Consider the following 18,535-nt stretch of genomic DNA (forward strand, 5'->3'; position numbering starts at 1 on the left):
CTCAGGTGCAGTTTGGCAGATGATACCACAGAAAACACACCCTACGATAGCATGAACTTTCTTTTTTCCAACAGCTGGATTGCCTGATTGTCATGACATCGCCAGCACATCAACTGGAGATGACAGATCCACTGCTGAACCTCTTTTATGGGCTGAATTAAGACTGTACTTAAGAACACACATCAGCTTCAATCACACAAGAGGGACTTTAAAGTCAGCGCTTTCTACGACGGTCTCTTCCTTGATGATCGCTTTTTATGTCACTCCATAAGCTAAGGTCTCTCATGAGAAATGAAAGAAAACGAAAAGAATCAATAAACAGAAGCCAATATCAATATATCACTGAACCGCCATTAAAAACTCCACCTCACTGCTAATAAAAGAGTAGCATCGCGGGGAAATGACGTGGAGTGAGACGCAGCAGGACAGCGGATGAATGAGAGGTACTGTACATGCTCTGCTGCCCGTTACATCACTGCGGACTGATTTATGAGCTGCACTCCATCACTACACATAAATGATGGACTGTGTTAGCGACATAACAAATTCACCAAACGGCAGTAATCAACAGTGGGCAGACACACTAAGTGAGGCTACAGTGTTGTAACCCACAACTGAATACATTCATATTTGATTACATTAGCAGAAAACCAGTTACAGTGTGTGACTCACACACAGGACACTCCAGATAAATTCCACATGTAAAGTCACGTTGACGCAAAGCATGGCGGGAGTATGTTTGGAGATGGTTCGCAGAAGAGGTTCTAATTAAGAGCACCTGTTTTTCTTGTCTTGTTTTCTTTTTTTTCCCTTATTTAAAAGTCTAATGCATTGGGAGCGCTGAGTGTGGCAGGCAGCCAGTACATCACAGAGACGGCAGCTATATTAGAGAAAGCTTTTAGAAGTGGTCATGGCCATCCTGGAGGGAATGAGTAAGAGTATTGATGGTTTTATCTGGGGCTCATTACACTAAGAGCTGGGGCTGTGATGGGGGAGATGTCCTTGAGATGATATTGAGACCTCTGGCTGGATCGAGTTCCTAGAAAGTTCCATTCAGTTCTGTGTGTGGAGGGGTAAAAAAACCTACTTACAATATATGTGAAAATGCAAACCAGGGAACATAATATACTCACCGTTGTTAGTATGAGTGATAAATGTCAGTAGCAGTAGACAGCAAAGCTTTTCATCACAAGAGAGGCTACAGCATGTTAATGTGGTAGCAAACTGAAGAGGTTTAATTGGCTAAGGCACCACTGGATTTCACTTAACTGCTTAATAAAGTTAACACACCACTTGTAATGGACTTATACTCACACATGCTTCTGCCGAAGATAAAGGAGCTGGTGTCCATTTCACAAGTTTTTAATGGAGGATTAAGTTGGAATGGTCAGTTGCTGTGTTATTGGAGATGTGCAGTAACAGCTAACCTGAGGTGAGCTTTTGTTTTCATCTCTCCCCAAATCACACACAGAAGCAAGCCCCTACATAAAAGCAAGCGCCACCACGTAGCCATTAACCACGAATGCCATTAAAAAAGGAGCAAGAGCGAGCATTCAGCACCCACACCCAGAGCAAAGCAGCAAAGAAGACGGTGGAAGGGGGAGTCAGAAGCAGAAAAATGAGCACACAGTGTCTTCACCCGACCAGAACCAGCACTTTCACCCCACCCAAACCTCCCTGAAGGCAGCTGATCCTTTGTCTCAATGACAGACAAGCCAAGAAGCAGAGCAAAGGCAGATAAAGGCTGAACATGAAGAAAAGGCAAGCTAGAAAGCACCCGAGCACCACAGTTTATTGCTGCTCCCGATTGATCGCACCTCAGGCAGCTGGCTGCTGGTGCTGTCTGAGTGGGCCATCTCCAAAATGGGGCTATCCATTCGAGGAAGGGAGGGCAGAGAGGGGAGGACGGTTGCCTCCTCTGTCAGGGCGCTGCTGGACGATTCTTGAGACTGCTGCAAGGAGTCCACATGGTTGGATGCAGTATCGTCAGTGGCAGAGTCGCTGTTGAGCTGGAGAAGAAAAACATGCTGAGTGGTTGAGCTTCTCCGTTCAGACACAGTATAAACTCAACACAGACTGCATTATATGCTCTCTGGTTTGATGCAAACCTTAAACAAAAGTCAGGACGAAGGTGGTCAGTGTAAACACAGAGACTGAACAAAAGCTTCTTCAGGAGAACTTCTAAAACTTCTAAACATTAATGCGCTGATAAATATTACAAACACTTCATAACACCTGACACCAGGTTTCAGCAAACTTTGACAATGTGCAATTACATTACACACATTTCTCTCAAGCAGAGCACGTTTAGTCATTTTAGTCCTCCATTCCACTAATCCAGCCCTTCAAAACGGCTTCATGAGAAAGTAAAATCATGCCAACATCAATAACATTAATCATATTTCACACTAAATTCTTCAAAATTCTGTTTCAGGACACACATAAATGCTGCATGCTCGTTTTTCTGGGACAGGGAATACTGCACAACTGCAAACATTTCTGGGGCAAATATCTACAAGAGGCAAAAGCTCATTCTCTCACCGTGCACTACCAAGATCAAGAAGAGCAGAAGAAGAGGGAAAGGAAACACCCCCATTAGACTGAGGTAAAGCACTTATATTAACAGCATTAGTGTTGGCAGCTTTGGGAAAGACCTTTCTTGCAAAGCAAAACAAAGCAAAGAAGAGTTAAAGAGAAGCAGCCTCACTGTTACAAATGCAAAGGAACATGCTGTTATTCTGGACTCTAACACTGAATTTTACACTAACTGCATTAAAAGAATTCATCCAATCATAAAAGTAAAAAAAGAAATCTCCTCTCCTTTTGATAATAAAACTATCATTATCAATGATTTACCTTGAGTTGATGTGAATTGTTTGGATTTCCCTAAACTGTACTTACCGGAAAAACTAAAACAAATGTGAGAGGGGACAACAGCATTAATCTAGCAGTCAGAGGGACTGGGCTGAGGGTTGAAGGGGGAATCTACCACCAGCGAAGAAGCAAGCATCTAGCCCCTGTCCACACCGGCAGCAGGTCCAGCTCAGTACGCGCACACACACACACGCACACCATGCCAGCGGGGGCTGTGTGAGGAGCATGGTGGGGTGGATTGGGGGTGGATTGGGGGTGAGGTGGGGGGGTTGGGGACCCTGATTGGAGTGAGACTTACAAGGCCAGAGCGGGTGAGAATCTGGCTAGCGCTCAGTACCTCCTCCTCAGACGATTCGTCCGTGTCCTCGTGGTTGGTGAGGTTGAGGCTTGGCGTGCTGCCTGTGTACTGGCACTCCTGCAAAGACGGCGTGTCCCCTTTGTCCATGCTCTCCAGGGAGCGACGGCGCACCCCCCAGTTGAAGTTGTCCATGCTCTCCCCCTGCAGGACGACCGAGACCACAGCAGTGAGACACAGCACGCACACAACAGCAGAGATTTTACAAGAAGAAGAAACAAAGCACAAGACGAAACCATATCAACATTACACAAATTTAAAAAAATAAAAATAAAAAAAAAATCAAATAATACATGAATTCATGAGGGGTTTTTTTTTTCATTTTGGGATGGTGAATGAAGCAAAGTTCTAAAACTAGAAAAGTGAATGGCTCACAACCACAGCAGCCACCATTTGAACTCAAAGAGCACTACAGCATTTTATTTGACGACAACACAGAGACACCAGGGCACTGCAGAGGACGGCCTCTCTAAAGAGTTCACTGGCCCAGAGACTTACCTGCAACTCCTTGTGGCAAGAGAAGAGAAGGAACACGTATGTTAGTAGACTTAAGACAATTACAGCACACAGAAAAGTTTCTACTACAGCAGTCAGGACAAATGAGACATCACTGTTGTTAATTTGGGACAAAACAACTCAATACTCTACGGTGCAAAAGTAGAGATGAACAGAGACTGAACTGAGAATGCAAGTACTGGAGACAAAGTGAAAACTGGGTGCATCAGTGTCCCTGCACGCCATACATTTGAGTGAATCTGAAAATGGTGATCTTCTAAAGATGGTTTATGCAAATACTTTCCCGTCCACCCACGAGACAATTTGACACAAGCAAGCTGTGTTATGTGCGCGTGTGCCAAACTGACGGATTTCTCACCTCGGCATCCTCCAGCTCCACATCTAAGAAGTCAAAGTCCTTGAAGACGCCGAACTGCTGCTCGCTGCCCGTATCCTCTCCCTGCACCTCCTCTTCTCTGACCACCTCCTCCACCGTGGGGATAAGACTGGTCTGCTGGTCTGCAGAGTCCAGGTCCTCATTGGACGAGAACACCACCTGCAGAGAAATGAATACGAGGACAGAGGCTCTTTGTTCTCACATTGTAAAACATAATTGTTGTATGTCTATAAAAAAAACTGTTAAAAAATAAATAAAATCAACAACGACAAAAAGACAACACAGGGACAACAGCAGTGTTCTTAAGTGATTTTACAGAGACCTTGTCTGAGGCTTTAGAGTAGGAGAGGAGTCTTACAGATGGATTTTTTGGAATGCCAGACTCTGGGCCACATAAAGACAGGACATTCATCAGCCTCTCTCTGGTTCTTCTCTGTAACAAGAACAAGTAAACATTATGAGAGAACTTGAGTCTTTTACTATCTGTTCAACATACGACACACTCTGTGCTTTCTGACACCGGATCCATCAGCAACAAGGAGCGAGAGAGTGAAACAAAGACATTATTAAACATCACTTAATGTTTGGTGCATTCACAGCTTTTGTTTGCATGCTGGAAAATATAATGTGTAAAAGTGTCGTTTACTTCTCAAACAACTGCAAATTACCAAGAACCATGAGCGCTTCATTATATTCTAAATGGAAGCAGCAAACAGTTAGCATGATAGCGTGTTTAGACAAGGGATATATAATAAATTTGGTGGGTTCGAAACAAGAAGCTCCAGATATTCTGCTGAGAAGAAAACCTAATGTGTATCTGGTTGAGACCTGTCAAGTTCCTGTAAACAATCAGTTTAGCAGGCTGTATTAGATATTTTGGACACAAATCAGATCGGGTCAAGAAACAAATGTCGACCAAAGCTGGATGGCTCTTTTGGCCATCTTCTTCTGCAGTGGCATAAAGGCTGAAAATTCTGAAATTTTGATTAAGATTTGTGCCACATTTGGATGGAAACCCAGTTACTGCTGCCTGCTTAGGATAAGTACATAATGTTTTGTTGTGTCTGCTTCAGTAGGTACCTGAGAGAGTTGAGGCCTCTTCCAGCTAACTGGCACCAGACCATTGGAGTTGGAACCGGACGATGTGGAGGAGGTACTCCTAGTTACAGCTATCACCTGTGGTTTTCCATTCCGCCCTGCTGCTGTACGCTGGTCTCCATATTTATGCCCTATGATTGGTGTCTACGGAGTCAAATAATGCAGCAATTCAATATGATACATATGAACAGATCACATGAGAGTGAAAGCAACGAAGCAAGTGTAACGAGGAAAAACTGGAGGTGGAGGACACCGACCTCTGAGATGTCAAAGTGGAAATCCAGAGTTTTGCCAGGCAGCTCCTTGGAGGAGTTGTTGAAGATGCGTGTAAAGGCAATTTCTGGAGAGCCGCATGACTCGGTGCTATAAGATCGCTGCACATCGTCTGGAACGACAAGGCTGGCTGAGCGAGACACCACCAACTTCAGAATGTTTTGGGCCTCCTTCCAATGTGGGCTCTGTAACAAAACACAGAAATATAATGACTCCATTGTGAAATGTCAGGCTGTGTGGGTGTTTCACGAGAACGCATGAATGTGAACGGGCATATTTTCCCTCAGAAGGCCAAACCATCCCCTACCCACAGCAGCTATAGACTCTGAAGCCATTTGTATTTTATATCACGGTCTAGAATGTAAGGCCTGTGTTAATGTCCTTAAAAGGATGCCACACATGTGCAACTCGCAGCGTATAGCAGTGCATATGCAGGAGTATACCGCACACGTACAAACACAATGCCTTTCACAAAAGGCGACGCTGGTAGCAAGCCAGTACAGAATCAGCCCAAGGCCATAATGTTGTAACAGCTGTCACATGCAGTTTTGAGTGCAAAGTATATAAAGTAGTGCCCTGGGTCAGGACGAGTAAAAGCCTTCCATAAAGAGCTGCTTCAAAAAGGCCTCTGAACAATGACCCTGTAAGATATGTCATTCTTTCTTATTCTAAATTGTGCAATTACTCTTATAGAACAGATCATCCCAGTATTCACAGACACCAGGCTGTCTGTTAAAGTAGGCTATGACAGTAAAAACAAAATTATTTGTTTGTATTAAACATATGACAAATGTAGGTACAGTTCTCAGCCACCGCTGCAGTCTGAGGCTTTGATTCGACTGCTACCTGCAAACAATAATGTAATGAGTTCTGTAACCAAATAATATGAAATTCATCTGCACATAATAGGAAAACAAGTTTACCTTTTAAGTCACTGAGTAAATATTTTATAGCATAACTGGTAACATTTAAGGAGGAACTTGCACGGCACTGATTGCGATTTGATCAAAACCAAAGAGGACAAGCAATGAAGGCTCACCTGAACATATTTGCCAATGATCTTCATGATCTCCAGGTTGAACTGTTTGACGGGGGCTGCTGATAGGTCGATATGACTCAGCAGACTGTAGATGATCTGCAACAAGGACTGCTGCATGCTGGGAAGGCCTTTCTCCAGCAGCTGAGAGAAAAAGAGATGCACACATTACTGGTTTGATCTCACCACAGCTGACTAACAGCAGCACGTCTGAGCGTCGGCCTGCGTACCTCAGCCAGGTAAGTCACCAGGTTCAAGGTTATCTCAGCGAAGGCATCGTGGAGGTAGCGACAGACCACGTTGATCCAGTTGGTGCAGTCGCGGGAATAGCTGTGCGTGCTGTACAGGCTCATCATGTGGGCCAGGTTGGAGAGCGTGGCCGACTTCTCGTCCGTGCACACCTTGGCTATCTTATCAGCTGTCTCCTTGCAGAAAGAAGTGGGGCTGTCGAAGTGCTGGATGAGATGTGGTAGGAGGCACAGGACATTCAAAGGAAAGCCTGCAGACGTGTGTCAGGAAGACAGTGAAGACAAAGTCACAGAATTAGCAAAGGAGTTTAAAGAAAAGGACTGATGTTAATACAACTGTCGACAGAGGTGTGAGCATTGAACTGAGCACTGAATGCAATGAGGAAAACAAGAAAAACTTTTGTGCAGCTGCACGGATTTCAGCTTTTAGAGTAAACAAACTATTGTTGGCACAAGAAAGCACATTTCAAATGATGGAAACAAATCTATTAAAAAATGATCAAAAACAGCAGTCCCACACACTGACCTGCCACTTGAGAAGGGTCTATCAGTGTGTGTCTGGACACACTGATGAGCTTGCTGAGCAGGTGGATGGTGAGCTCCTGAGTAGAAGCAGAGGTGAAGCCCTTCAGGAAGAGCTGCAGCAGGCCAGGGAAGCTGTACCACTTCAGCTTGGCCTGGACCTTCTCCAGACGCTCTCTGCTGTCCGCTCGGTCCAGAGGCAGCTGGCCCAGCAGTTTGTTCAGCAGCCGCAGGGCCAGCAGGTACTCGAACTCGTAGTCCGACTCCAGCAGCGAGGCGGCGATCCAGAACACGGTGGCCATCAGATTCGCCGGGTCCACGGGGGGGATGGCTTCCCCTCCTGGGCCCCCTCCCCCACCTAGCGACGATAAGCTCCGCGTGCGCGCCAGGTTTCCGTGGCTGCCGCCGAGCCGGTCGGCGACGTCGAGGGTGTTGCTCCTACGTCTGTCGGCTTTGCGTTCGCCCATCAGGCTGGCACGAAGCGAGTTGCTGCGAGTGTGGACATGATGGAACAGACCGCCGCTGTTCAGGTTCAGCTGGCCTGTGCTTTTCCTGTTGGCAGCAAACTTGGGCCCCAAGAAGTGATCACGGGAAGAGGTTCTGCAGATAAAACGACAAATCTTTCTGTAAATGACTCATCTAACAGGCGTGTCAGGCAGTATATGATTGCAAGTAAGAAGGAGTCAAACGACGTGAAATGAAGGAGGACTTACTGTGCTAAGGCAGTGAGGAGGTCATAGTTTTTGACCGTGTCTGCTAGCGTGTCGATGCCCGACTCCAGTGTCAGGAGCAGCTCAATGACAAAGCCCTAAGGAGAAAAAACACCAGAGGTCAGTGTCAGAAAGAAACCAATGACTCTACACAGCAGTGAGTTCAAACACAAATAAATATTTTACCATTCTATGTCTATAATTCCTTGTATGTGTACGCACACTTGGCCAATAAACCTGACTCTCTTATTTTCGGTCTTATACAGCTTTCTCCACCATCCATTCCACCTTTACAATGGCTGTCGCAGTTTGAGACTGCAGCAACCACCAACAAGTGTATCTATTTATATCAGAAAGTTTGAGCAACTGTGCTCAAAATGCAATCGTGACTCATTCTTCAACAAGTTGAGCAGTACTGTAGGGATGAAGTGAATGTTACGAGCACACACTGGTGCAGGGCAGGACCATACAGCTGCTTTACGTTCTGACCTGAGCCTCCTCTCCAGGGTCTCCTACGGTCTCCACCAGCCGAGAGAGAATGTCAGACAGTAAGGCCGGAGTCAGAGGCTGCTTGAGTGCCCTGAAAATTTGGAACGAGCGTCCGGCGTAGTGGCGAGAGGAGCAAGACAGAGCCGTCTGTAGGGCTACGTCGCTCAACAGCGACTCAAGCTGGAAACCTGCGGGGATGTACACACATACAGGTAGATATGATAAAGCTGTCCAGATAATACCAGTATCCCAAGCCGACATCGGTCAAATGAGGCGACAAGCAGTTATAACCGTCCAGACCTGACTGGGAATGCTTGAAGACAGTCACCACGTGTCTGACAAAAACACTCAGCTGGTCGGCGCTCTTAATGTTGGGGTTCTTGGGCGACACGTCCTCATGGTTCCAGAGCGGACCTCGCTTTCTACAAGGAAAGTGAAAACACACATCAGGCAACGTGATTTGTTGAAGCTATGAAATTAAACCACACTTCAGAACATTGCTATTATCGATATTACTGAATTGAATATTATCACACAAGGCAAGATGAGTCAATATGAAACCAACTTCAAAATCAAACCCATGCACTGTAAAAATACCCAGTCCATTCAGACACTGCAGGAGGCATGAAAGCAAATGATTGAGCAGAGTGAGTAACATGGTAACATCTATATGATACAAGTGATGCAAACTAAATGAGAGATTATACATCAGGCCAAGTTATTTAGCCTCAAGTAGTAGTAGTAGTAGTAGTAGTAGTAGTAGTAGTAGTAGTAGTAGTAGTAGTAGTAGTAGTACAAGTAGTGGCTGCGATAAAAGTATTGTTCTGGGAAACACTTATTCTAATGGAACCAGGTCTTCTCACCTTGAGGTAATGAACTCAATGAGAGCTTTGACCTTCTCGTCCTGTTCAGCAGTGACGTCTACCTCACTGAGGAGTGTGGGGGAGAGGTGGGACAGAGCGGTCCCCCCGGCCCCAAGGCTTATACTGGATGACGTGGAGCTCGAGCTGAGGCCCGAGTCTGTCATAGGTGATGGCTGACAATCTGGCAAAAACTCCTGCACTCCTGTGGGAACAATTCACATGCATGTTGTAAACACTGGAGGTGCATGGCGAGCGTTGCAGGGACCTCAACAAACACTCCACCATAATATTTTGATCACTGCTGCCACCCAGTGATCTGTTGTGGCAATATAACCAGTGAGTGTGTGCAGCATTTCTCTGTTACTTTGCCTTCATTTCAACAGTAGTTTTCTTACTCCTTATTGTCCTTTTCTCTTATGATACTGAGCTCCACGGCAGAACTGACCTGTGAGGTTGAACTCTGGAGCTACTGGCTTCACCGTCAGGACCCTGGGCTCGTTGTAGTCTCTGTTGCGTAAAAGCACCATAGCCACAGATTGAACGTTGCTATTCGCTCCCTGGACGACAAGCAGGTGAAGCAGCAGACGTTTGCAGTGCTCGTAGACTTCTGGGTGCTGGTGATCAAACCCTGGAAGAAGACATGGAAGAGGGAGAGATATGGGATCCTGTGACTTAAGCGAGTAGAGGTCAGGAACATGACGTTAAATTCAGATGGAGGGCAGGAAGTGAAAACCACAATGGATGAGATGGAGGAAAGCTCTTACTGTGCTAGTTTACATGAAATTATGAGAGAAAGGTATAAACACAAAATCAAAACATCTGTTGTCTATCAGCATAGATTTAAAACAACAGCTAATGTTACACTATTTATCCGACTTGGCTCCTCCAGTCTGCAGATGGTTAACAAGCCATTTTTCCAGCATTTTTCAGTCAATTTCTTGCATTTTTTCACCCTAAAGAACAAAAACTTTTGCTTCTCAGTAAAAGCTCATCATGGTTTCTTTGATGGATCGATTGATTTGAGCAACTGTTATAGTGCTTCCTATGGAGAAAATCACTTCCTGCCCTCCATCTGCACAACAGAAGTGATGTGACGTCATATAGGAACATCCTGTTAAACTCACTCCTCTCCTATTTGAATACTTTTGAATTTGCTTATTTGGTACAAGGTATCGGGTTACTCAGGTGCACAAACTGAGAGAGAACACAATCTGCTCTTGCAGAAACAGCCATCAAATATATTAACAATTAAGAAGGAACTTACCTATAAAAATTGCATGCAGCAAGAGGTGCAGGTAGGCACTCCACTCCACTTTGACCCCATGGTCCACAATGAGGTCCGTTAGTAGGATGACTGCAATGTTACATCTGAAAAGCAGAAAATACGGGTTGACTTGGGGAAAAACACAATAAAATGACACAGAGGGAGAGTGAGGGGGTGTATGGTGCACCTGTGGAGAGGTACAGCAGGGGCATTTGTCTCCGGCAGGTAGTCCACAAGAGGAGACCAACAGCCTCCAGTCGGAGGGAAGGGAAGAGGTTCTGGCTGGTTGTTATCCATCACTTTCAAACGCCAGTTAGCATAAAGCGGCATGGAGTCACCTGGAAAAGGGAGCAGATTACCAGAAATGTTGGTGGGAAAGAATTCTGCGTCATGTTTAATTTAGTGGTGCAAAGCGTTCTTACTCTTCTCCTCTTCATAGGAGCCTCCAGAGCTGCTGCTGTACCGGGACTCCAGACGGTGGTGCTGGCGGTTCAGGTTACTGTTCAGACCACTGTAGATATCCAGGTGGGTGTAACTGCAGAACAGACAGACTTAATTTAAAAGGATAGCACCAGCATTTCATTTTTTCCCCACAGCCAACAACTTGAATCTATCAGCAGAATTTTCCAATTAAAAGTATTTCACCTCACAGATGTCAAAGTCTCTAAACCGTTTCTAAAATAAACTAGAGAGTGATTCATCTGAATGAATTCAAACATAATTTAGTGGCTGTTCTTATTCTAACCTTTTCCATAAGAGGAGTTACATCACACATACAAACAGGAGACTCGAGTTTTAGAATTTCAGATTTTTATGACAAAGCCAATAAGCAAGAGTACTTTAACTTTTCAAATTGAATGCGTTGGTGCTGCTTCATATACTGTATAACATTCAGGTACACACATCCTGCTCTTCTCATCACATTCTCTGTTTGACACAAAGGCCAGTGCTGTAGTTCAGCTTGTACCTGTCCTCCATGTTAGAGTCTTTGATCTTGCTGTCATGATGACCATCGTTTCCTGGCACCATGGTATTGCTGCTGGAGGTTGTTCCTGTAGGAGCAGACATGAAACATTCACCATCTGGCATTCAAAACTCTTGATTTAGTATTGGAACCATGACCTAAGCTGTGAACTAGTGCATGCATACTACTGATTAACCTGAGGTGACTGAGGGGATCTTGTAACTGGAGGTGATGCGGTAATAGGGGGGGTTGTCCATGTGAGTGACCGCTGAGCTAACAGGATCAGTCAACTCAAGCTCACACATCAACTCCTCCAGCAGCTGCATAGTCTTATCTCTGCCCAAGTAAACCACGACCCGTTTCACCTGAGGACACACATGTAACACAGTCAGACAAACAAGGAGTAAGTGGTGGACACTTAAACATGGGGACACGACAAGTGCGGCACATGAACTAAGCACCCTGTGACTTACGTAGGGCAAGAGGCTGGGGTCACTGTTGACTCCCGACATACTGATGAGGAAGTGCAGAATGATTTTGAGGTTCTTTGGCCAGCTGTCTGCTAATGTGGTCCATACATTCTCTATCTCTGACCAAGCAAACTCATCCCCATACTGTAAAAACAAAATCATTTCATGATCAGTCATCTCAAATCATTATTTTCAAATCCATGTAAATCCAAATATGACAGAGGGCAGACGGTCCTTCAGCTGTCTCACCTTAGCAGTCATGAACATGAGATTGTTTAGCACCATGGCTGTCGCTCGCGGCGAGCCCCAGCCCTCTCCATGGAGCCAACGCCGGCTGTTGACCATCATGATCTCCCGCTCATGTACGTCCTCATCGTCCTCACCACTGCCGCAGTCCTCCGGTCGTCGCGCAGCTGGTTTGAAATCAACCAGCTCCACGTTGTTCATCCAAGGCAGGAGGTAGTGCAACATGACCTGACGACCACCAGGGTGCGCTGTCTGGATGCGCTGGCTCACCTCTGGAGTGAAGACACGCAAGACATAAGGCAGTATGTACAATTTCTATGCATTGTAAGTGGTTGTTTATGAAATTGACTGACTTCATGAACCACCAACATAAACCAAACATCCAAAACACAAAGTGACACATTTTTCAAAAGAGCACAGAATTATAAATATTTGATATCGACACTGCTCTCCACATTTTGTCAAAAATTCATTCAATTCCTACACTTTGCATCTGAATATTCTGCAGGTATATGACAATATTTGGTAACAAAAAGGCTGTTATAAGGCTGGAAATGTATCTGATCGTGGACAGCTAGGCTTATATGTGCTACTCTGGCCAGGGCAGATCCCTGCTGTCACACACAAATATGACTTTGAGTTAATGGAATCATTTCACACGTTACAGCACCCCGTTAACCCAAAGCAGCTGTTAACAAATTGAATTGTAGCAAACCTGAGAAGATGGGCAGCGTGAGCTCTGGGTAAGTCCTTGCGAGCTCCTCAGACAGCTGGTAGTAAGACACGGAGTAGAGGTGTGGCAGCGGTGAGGGAGGCGTCAAGATACCATCTGTTCGCAGGATCTCCAATTTATGGGCGTAACGGAAGAGCTTTGGTTCCAGGATCTATTCGTTTCACACAGACAAATACCACACACGGCATTTAATGAACAATAAAAGCTTTGTAGGGCAGCGTTATGTCTAGATGTGCAAAAGAGAAGTTGTTGATGAAAAGAAAACAGAAATTCAGACCTGTAACAGCTGCATGGCCACCTCATATATGTCCCTGGAAGAATCAGCCGCCTTGAACAGAATCAGGTTCAGCAGCACCACAGTGTCAAATTGGTAATCCCTAAGAGAAAACATAAAGCATAAGTAGTGTTTGATTAGCAATTCGCTGACTCCAGAGTGAAAAACAAATGCACAGAAAACAGTTCAAGCTGACGCCGGGAATGTGCGATACCTGTTGTGAAAGACATTGGCGATGGCCCTGAAGCAACCTGCAGCCACGCGACGTGAGCCTGTGTAGCAGCGGTCCACGGCCCAAAACATGAGGTTGCTCTGGTCTGGATTCAGCTCCAGCAGCAGCATCACAGCCTCACAACCCAGCTGGTGAACCTAGAGGAGACAGCAGAGCAGCAGTTACAACCAAGGCTTCACTAACAGTCACTACACTTCCTGCTCGATTTAATGCATTGACGAGTAGCACTGGCACAAAAACGTACTGTAAAGTTGAAGCTAAGTATGGATCCCCATGTGCAGTATTTCTACATTTGGTTTGCAGAATCAGTCAAAACAAGGTGGTAATCGTAATGAGTAGGGAAAAGTTTGTGATTAAGCACCTACATACAATGTTTTACGGTGGATTAAAAAGTGATTTTGAGCTGCTCTCTCTAAACAATCAACCTTCTTTGTGTTTTTATCTGAATGAAAAAGTTTGGCGCTGACATATTGCAGTACTTCTGAACACCACTGTGTAGCACTAGCGTAGCAGAATGTGAAGTCTGCTGTATAACTTTGACTTCAGGAAGTCTTATAGTACAGTCAGACCGAAACAATTGCTCCTATAGGATTTATATGTTGCTTATCACTGGAGACATTATTATTGTGTACTTGGCCTGAGTTGACTGCCATCATTACATTCATCCATTGAGACTACCTGGCATGGGATCTAATTTATGATCTTATTATGACTTGGTTTAATGTGCTTTGATAACACCGACGGGTCAAAACATGAAAGAGTTGCCTTTGTGTGTCAGCCAGTATATCCGAAAGAAAAGTGAGTACTTTGCTCTTTCTGAACTCTGGACATGCTGCCTTCAGAGTATTCAAGTTGAGCATTCAAGACTTTGCTTTGGCAAAGCACTACCTCAACCTCATATCCAGCACTCATCCACATACGTACCCTGGCCGGACTATCAGACAATTTTAATGGTAATCAAAGAGGCTGACATGAAAAGACTTCTCTAACCTTCTTGTCCTGAGAATCCAGGATGTTGTCCAGCCACTTGTAGAGGTAGCCATCAGAGGAAAGGCCAACATTGTCAGCTACAGGTCCACAACACAACACTGCAGACATGGCCTGGAACATTAACAAAGCTGTTAGTTATCCCTAAGCCCGAGTTTTGTTCTATGCAGAAGCAGATTTCAACATTTCTATCTTTATAAGTGCCAATGTGTACCTTTAGTGCACAGTACTGATGGCGGTTGATCTGCATATTTCTGTCACTGTAGCGGTCCAGTGGGGTGAACATGATGCTGAAGGGCCCAGCCCAGTGACTGAACAGCATGAACAGACTGTGTCTCAGAGACTGCTGGGGGAAGATTGTCCTCCTCTGGTGTACTGAACACAACAAGTCGTGAAATTAACACGTGAGACACTTCGATTTTTGTTCCTATAACATTCAGTGCAAATAATCTAAAATAAAAAGATCAATGACTGAAATGGTGAACGATATTTTAAAGACATACCTGGGACATTCTGAATGATATTGGCTACAAGTGCACTGAAGTGACAGCGAATGTCCTTCAGTGTGTCGGAGTCCTTGTCATTCTCAGCCTCAAGCAACTGCCTGGTCAGATCAACATACTCCAGCAGGGTGCTGTTCAGAGAGTGGCTCTCTCCATCTAACCCTCCACTGGCTCTGCACAAGGAGAAGTAACAAACAAAAGATTATTATGTCTAGAAACAGCTTATATAAAAGGGCAAATTCATAGTGTCATGGTGATTCACTGTTTAATCACAGTGTCCTTTTTTTTTTTGATTACATACATCTGACTGATGACACCAGCATCAGCCAGCAGCTCAAATATCCGGACCAGCTGGACCCTGAGGATGTCACGACGCCTGCGTCGCTTCATGTTCTGCACAGTGAACAGAGTAGCATTGTAACTCGGTGGATGGTCTTTTGTTAAACACACAAAAGTTTCAAAGTTATCAACGAACGGCGCTTACTTCGGGTCTTCTTTCTAGAGCTTCTTTTATGATGGGGTTTAGCTCCTCTATCAACTCTCTGAAGGACAGCAAAGTCACAGGTACGTAAAAAAACTACAACAAAAGTAAATGCAAAACGTACAGTCAGGTTTATATATGGATCATGTCCAGTGCTGTGTACCTGAAGGCGACGGGGTTGGTCCTGCCAAGCCCCAACACAAGAGACTCTGTGATGTCCATGCTCTCAGAGCGCATCATTGGAACAATGTGTTTGAACAGGGAGGAGGGGGACGGAGTGCCAACAATCTATTAACAGATGCAGAAGGACAAATGTCATGTTATAAAAAAAGAATCTCCTATGACGACTCATCGTTAGTTGTTAGCATTTTACGCGGGTCTTTTCTTGCTTTCTGTTTCCAAACCTTTCAAGGCTTGAAATTAGCAATATACTTTTGTTTTTTTCAAGGCCTTGTAAATGTATGTGCAAAAGGCGTTGTCTGTGCAGGTGCTCCCGACCTTTGAATCGTAACTGTAGCCGCTGTCCGGCGTGGACGCCAGCGTCTCAGGCGGGGAGCAGCGGACGGAGCCAGAGGTGGAGGATGAGGAACACATGGAGGTGGAGGAGGAGGCGGAGCTGCAGCAGAGAATCAGGTAGTTCCTCCAAAGGCCGATGTAGGAGTCACTGCTGTTCAGACTGTTCACTTTCTTGGCATTGATGGGGCTGCTGCAAGTGGATGACATGAAAGGTCGAAGATCAATGACTTGATATCAAAGAGGAAGAACAACACTGAACTGTGGGCCCAGAGAATGAGGCAGCTGCCTTCTGCCTGCTAATGTCAAAACCTCGCATGCTTTATCAGTCTCTGTCATTTATTTATCTTGTGTCAAGCCCAGTAAACTAGTTTTATATGGTTCAGCCAACTGTTCTCTTACATTATGTGTGTCATCATGAAGAAACCATTACCTGGCCATTCCAAGAACAGCCTCTCATAAAAACACCCACAATGACAGAAACACTCAGAGAATTACATCAGTGTACAAACACACACAGCACAACGACAGAGAGGCTTGAGGAAACATACTTGATGTCGACTTGTGGAGACAGTAGCTGCAGGCGGGTGTAGGCAAACATCCAGGCATAGTTGAGGGCAGTGGGGCAATGTTTGGGCAGGTGCTCCTGTCGCAGGTAGCTGGAGAAGCTGATGACCCAGGGGTCCTGGCCCTGAGTAACATGGGCGAACACCCAGATGTGCGAGGGGCTCACCACATCGAACTGGTGGCTGATGGGAGAGGAGCTCCACTCGGCTAGCGTCTGAAGATCAATCCCACTGGGACAGTACAGCAGGTTTGTCTACAGAGAATAACAGAGGGAGACGAGTTGAGCGTCAGAGCATTGGCGCAAGTTTTAGGATTCTTTAAACAAGAAAAGGCATTTCTACCTGGTCCGCTCCTGTGAGATGGATGAAGCTCTCCAACACTGATGCGCTCAACCGATCCATTACATCGATGGCCAATTCCTCATCTCCCTGAAAAGATTGAGGGGGATAGAAGAAATGTCAGAAAACAGAGTACAAAAAAGTCTGCAGACTCACTTTTAACTGTTCACAGCAAAATGCATGGCCTAGAGTAATTACCTTGCCCATGCCCAGTGCAGTGTGCAGCGCTCGGACCTCCTTGAGGACGTTAACAGCCAGCCTGCGCGTGGCAGGGCGGCAGCTACAAAGCACCACCAGTGCTAAGCCCTCCACCACATGCAGCACACCTGATGGAGGAGTGCGCTCCAGGGACAGAGAATGGCCGCTGCTTGAGCCCTGTTTCAAAGAACTTGGAATTAAAATCACAAACTTCTCACTGCAATTCATTTAAAGACAGCTGAAACTCCTTTGACCAACCTGCACGTCGTGGCTTTTATTGCTGCTCTGCACGGCTTGCCTCCACTGGCTGATGAGCTGCAGTAGCATCTTGACAGCGTTGTCCAGCAGCGTGGGGTGGACATCAGTGACCTCACGGACGATGAAATAGACGAAGCCTGAGAGAACATCCTCCCGCCACTCTGGGAAATCCACCATGAGGGCCTGAAGGGTGGTGAAGGCAAGGCCACGCAGCTCTTCATCCATATGGATGGTCAGTCTGGAGATGGAGCCAACAGGAAGGAATGAAAAGACATGTGCAAGGACACCTCAGCTACAGACTGCATAGTGATGTGGCTACAGAGGGGTTAAAAGAAGGTGAATTACTTGGCTAGAAGCTCTATTAGGTCTTGTCTGCTCATGCCATCTGGTATCAGTCTTGGGATGGCGGCCACACACGTACGGAACAAATCAATCTTTGGTTTCCTCTCTCCCCTGTGGCACAAACAGCTTATGAGAACCTGCTACAGGTCAGAAGAGCACAGAGCCATGGACAGTGACAGAAATCAGGTTGTGGTTACATACGTAATCATGTCCTCGGGCTCCTTGTTGGACATCTGTACATTGGTCATGCTCATGGAGCGTCCCACTTCCTTGTCCAGGTGTCGCAGGATGTTGTCTAAGGCTTTTCTTACTTGTGGGTAGTACAGTGACATGCCTGGAAACACAATAATTCAACAGAATATTATAACACAGTTACTAAAATGTCCCCATCTTTCCAGAAGTCAAGTGTAAAAACTCCAACCTACCTATGACCTTGGCTTCTTCGTCGGTGAGGGTGGTGTTGAGGAAGATCTTTTTGACACGCAGGGTGTTGCCAGAGGGCATGATGATCCCTGTCGTAGGCATCGGAGGCTCCCCGTCTTTCTGCTGGAGGCTGTCAGCAATCACCAAGAAGGCTCGCAAACCGATATTCATCCTCTGGCAGAGCGAGCAGCGAGAGACAGGGTGAGGTATGACAGGGAAGACAGAGAACAACACTCCAACAATATCAGAACGTGAAGCCTTCTCTTGACTTTACCTCTGGATTAATGGCGAAGGTTTTGTGAGACTTGCCCACACACAGGAGGTCATAGATTATCTCCTTCATAGCAAAGTCCAGTCTTTCCTAAAACAACCAGCAGAGCAG

General features: G+C 45.7%; 1 protein-coding gene across 12 annotated transcripts in view; it reads right to left on the bottom strand.

Annotated features, from left to right (window-relative positions):
- fryl (furry homolog, like) overlaps positions 1-18,535 on the bottom strand; it is a 66,768-nt gene that overhangs the window by 9,442 nt on the left and 38,791 nt on the right. For 7 of the 12 annotated variants that reach the window (XM_070961580.1, XM_070961577.1, XM_070961574.1 and 4 more), the window contains 39 exons: positions 18,428-18,514; positions 18,156-18,327; positions 17,932-18,064; positions 17,734-17,841; positions 17,389-17,626; positions 17,131-17,307; positions 16,936-17,022; positions 16,579-16,847; positions 16,013-16,220; positions 15,678-15,802; positions 15,518-15,575; positions 15,335-15,426; positions 15,034-15,206; positions 14,745-14,905; positions 14,534-14,644; positions 13,526-13,680; positions 13,315-13,414; positions 13,020-13,188; positions 12,308-12,576; positions 12,062-12,202; positions 11,785-11,953; positions 11,592-11,676; positions 11,047-11,159; positions 10,812-10,962; positions 10,625-10,728; positions 9,806-9,988; positions 9,361-9,562; positions 8,798-8,919; positions 8,498-8,685; positions 8,012-8,106; positions 7,303-7,898; positions 6,759-7,027; positions 6,532-6,672; positions 5,477-5,677; positions 5,202-5,363; positions 4,444-4,554; positions 4,104-4,280; positions 3,173-3,373; positions 1,818-2,009 (listed from right to left, as the gene is read on the bottom strand). In XM_070961580.1, the coding sequence (XP_070817681.1) occupies positions 1,818-2,009; positions 3,173-3,373; positions 4,104-4,280; positions 4,444-4,554; positions 5,202-5,363; positions 5,477-5,677; positions 6,532-6,672; positions 6,759-7,027; positions 7,303-7,898; positions 8,012-8,106; positions 8,498-8,685; positions 8,798-8,919; positions 9,361-9,562; positions 9,806-9,988; positions 10,625-10,728; positions 10,812-10,962; positions 11,047-11,159; positions 11,592-11,676; positions 11,785-11,953; positions 12,062-12,202; positions 12,308-12,576; positions 13,020-13,188; positions 13,315-13,414; positions 13,526-13,680; positions 14,534-14,644; positions 14,745-14,905; positions 15,034-15,206; positions 15,335-15,426; positions 15,518-15,575; positions 15,678-15,802; positions 16,013-16,220; positions 16,579-16,847; positions 16,936-17,022; positions 17,131-17,307; positions 17,389-17,626; positions 17,734-17,841; positions 17,932-18,064; positions 18,156-18,327; positions 18,428-18,514 (6,495 nt within the window). The remainder of the gene's footprint in view (positions 1-1,817; positions 2,010-3,172; positions 3,374-4,103; positions 4,281-4,443; positions 4,555-5,201; positions 5,364-5,476; positions 5,678-6,531; positions 6,673-6,758; positions 7,028-7,302; positions 7,899-8,011; positions 8,107-8,497; positions 8,686-8,797; positions 8,920-9,360; positions 9,563-9,805; positions 9,989-10,624; positions 10,729-10,811; positions 10,963-11,046; positions 11,160-11,591; positions 11,677-11,784; positions 11,954-12,061; positions 12,203-12,307; positions 12,577-13,019; positions 13,189-13,314; positions 13,415-13,525; positions 13,681-14,533; positions 14,645-14,744; positions 14,906-15,033; positions 15,207-15,334; positions 15,427-15,517; positions 15,576-15,677; positions 15,803-16,012; positions 16,221-16,578; positions 16,848-16,935; positions 17,023-17,130; positions 17,308-17,388; positions 17,627-17,733; positions 17,842-17,931; positions 18,065-18,155; positions 18,328-18,427; positions 18,515-18,535) is intronic. The other 5 variants (XM_070961583.1, XM_070961576.1, XM_070961572.1 and 2 more) reach the window with 2 other exon arrangements.

Source organism: Chaetodon trifascialis, chromosome 4 (genome assembly GCF_039877785.1).
Source record: "Chaetodon trifascialis isolate fChaTrf1 chromosome 4, fChaTrf1.hap1, whole genome shotgun sequence".
Lineage (NCBI taxonomy): Eukaryota > Metazoa > Chordata > Actinopteri > Chaetodontiformes > Chaetodontidae > Chaetodon > Chaetodon trifascialis.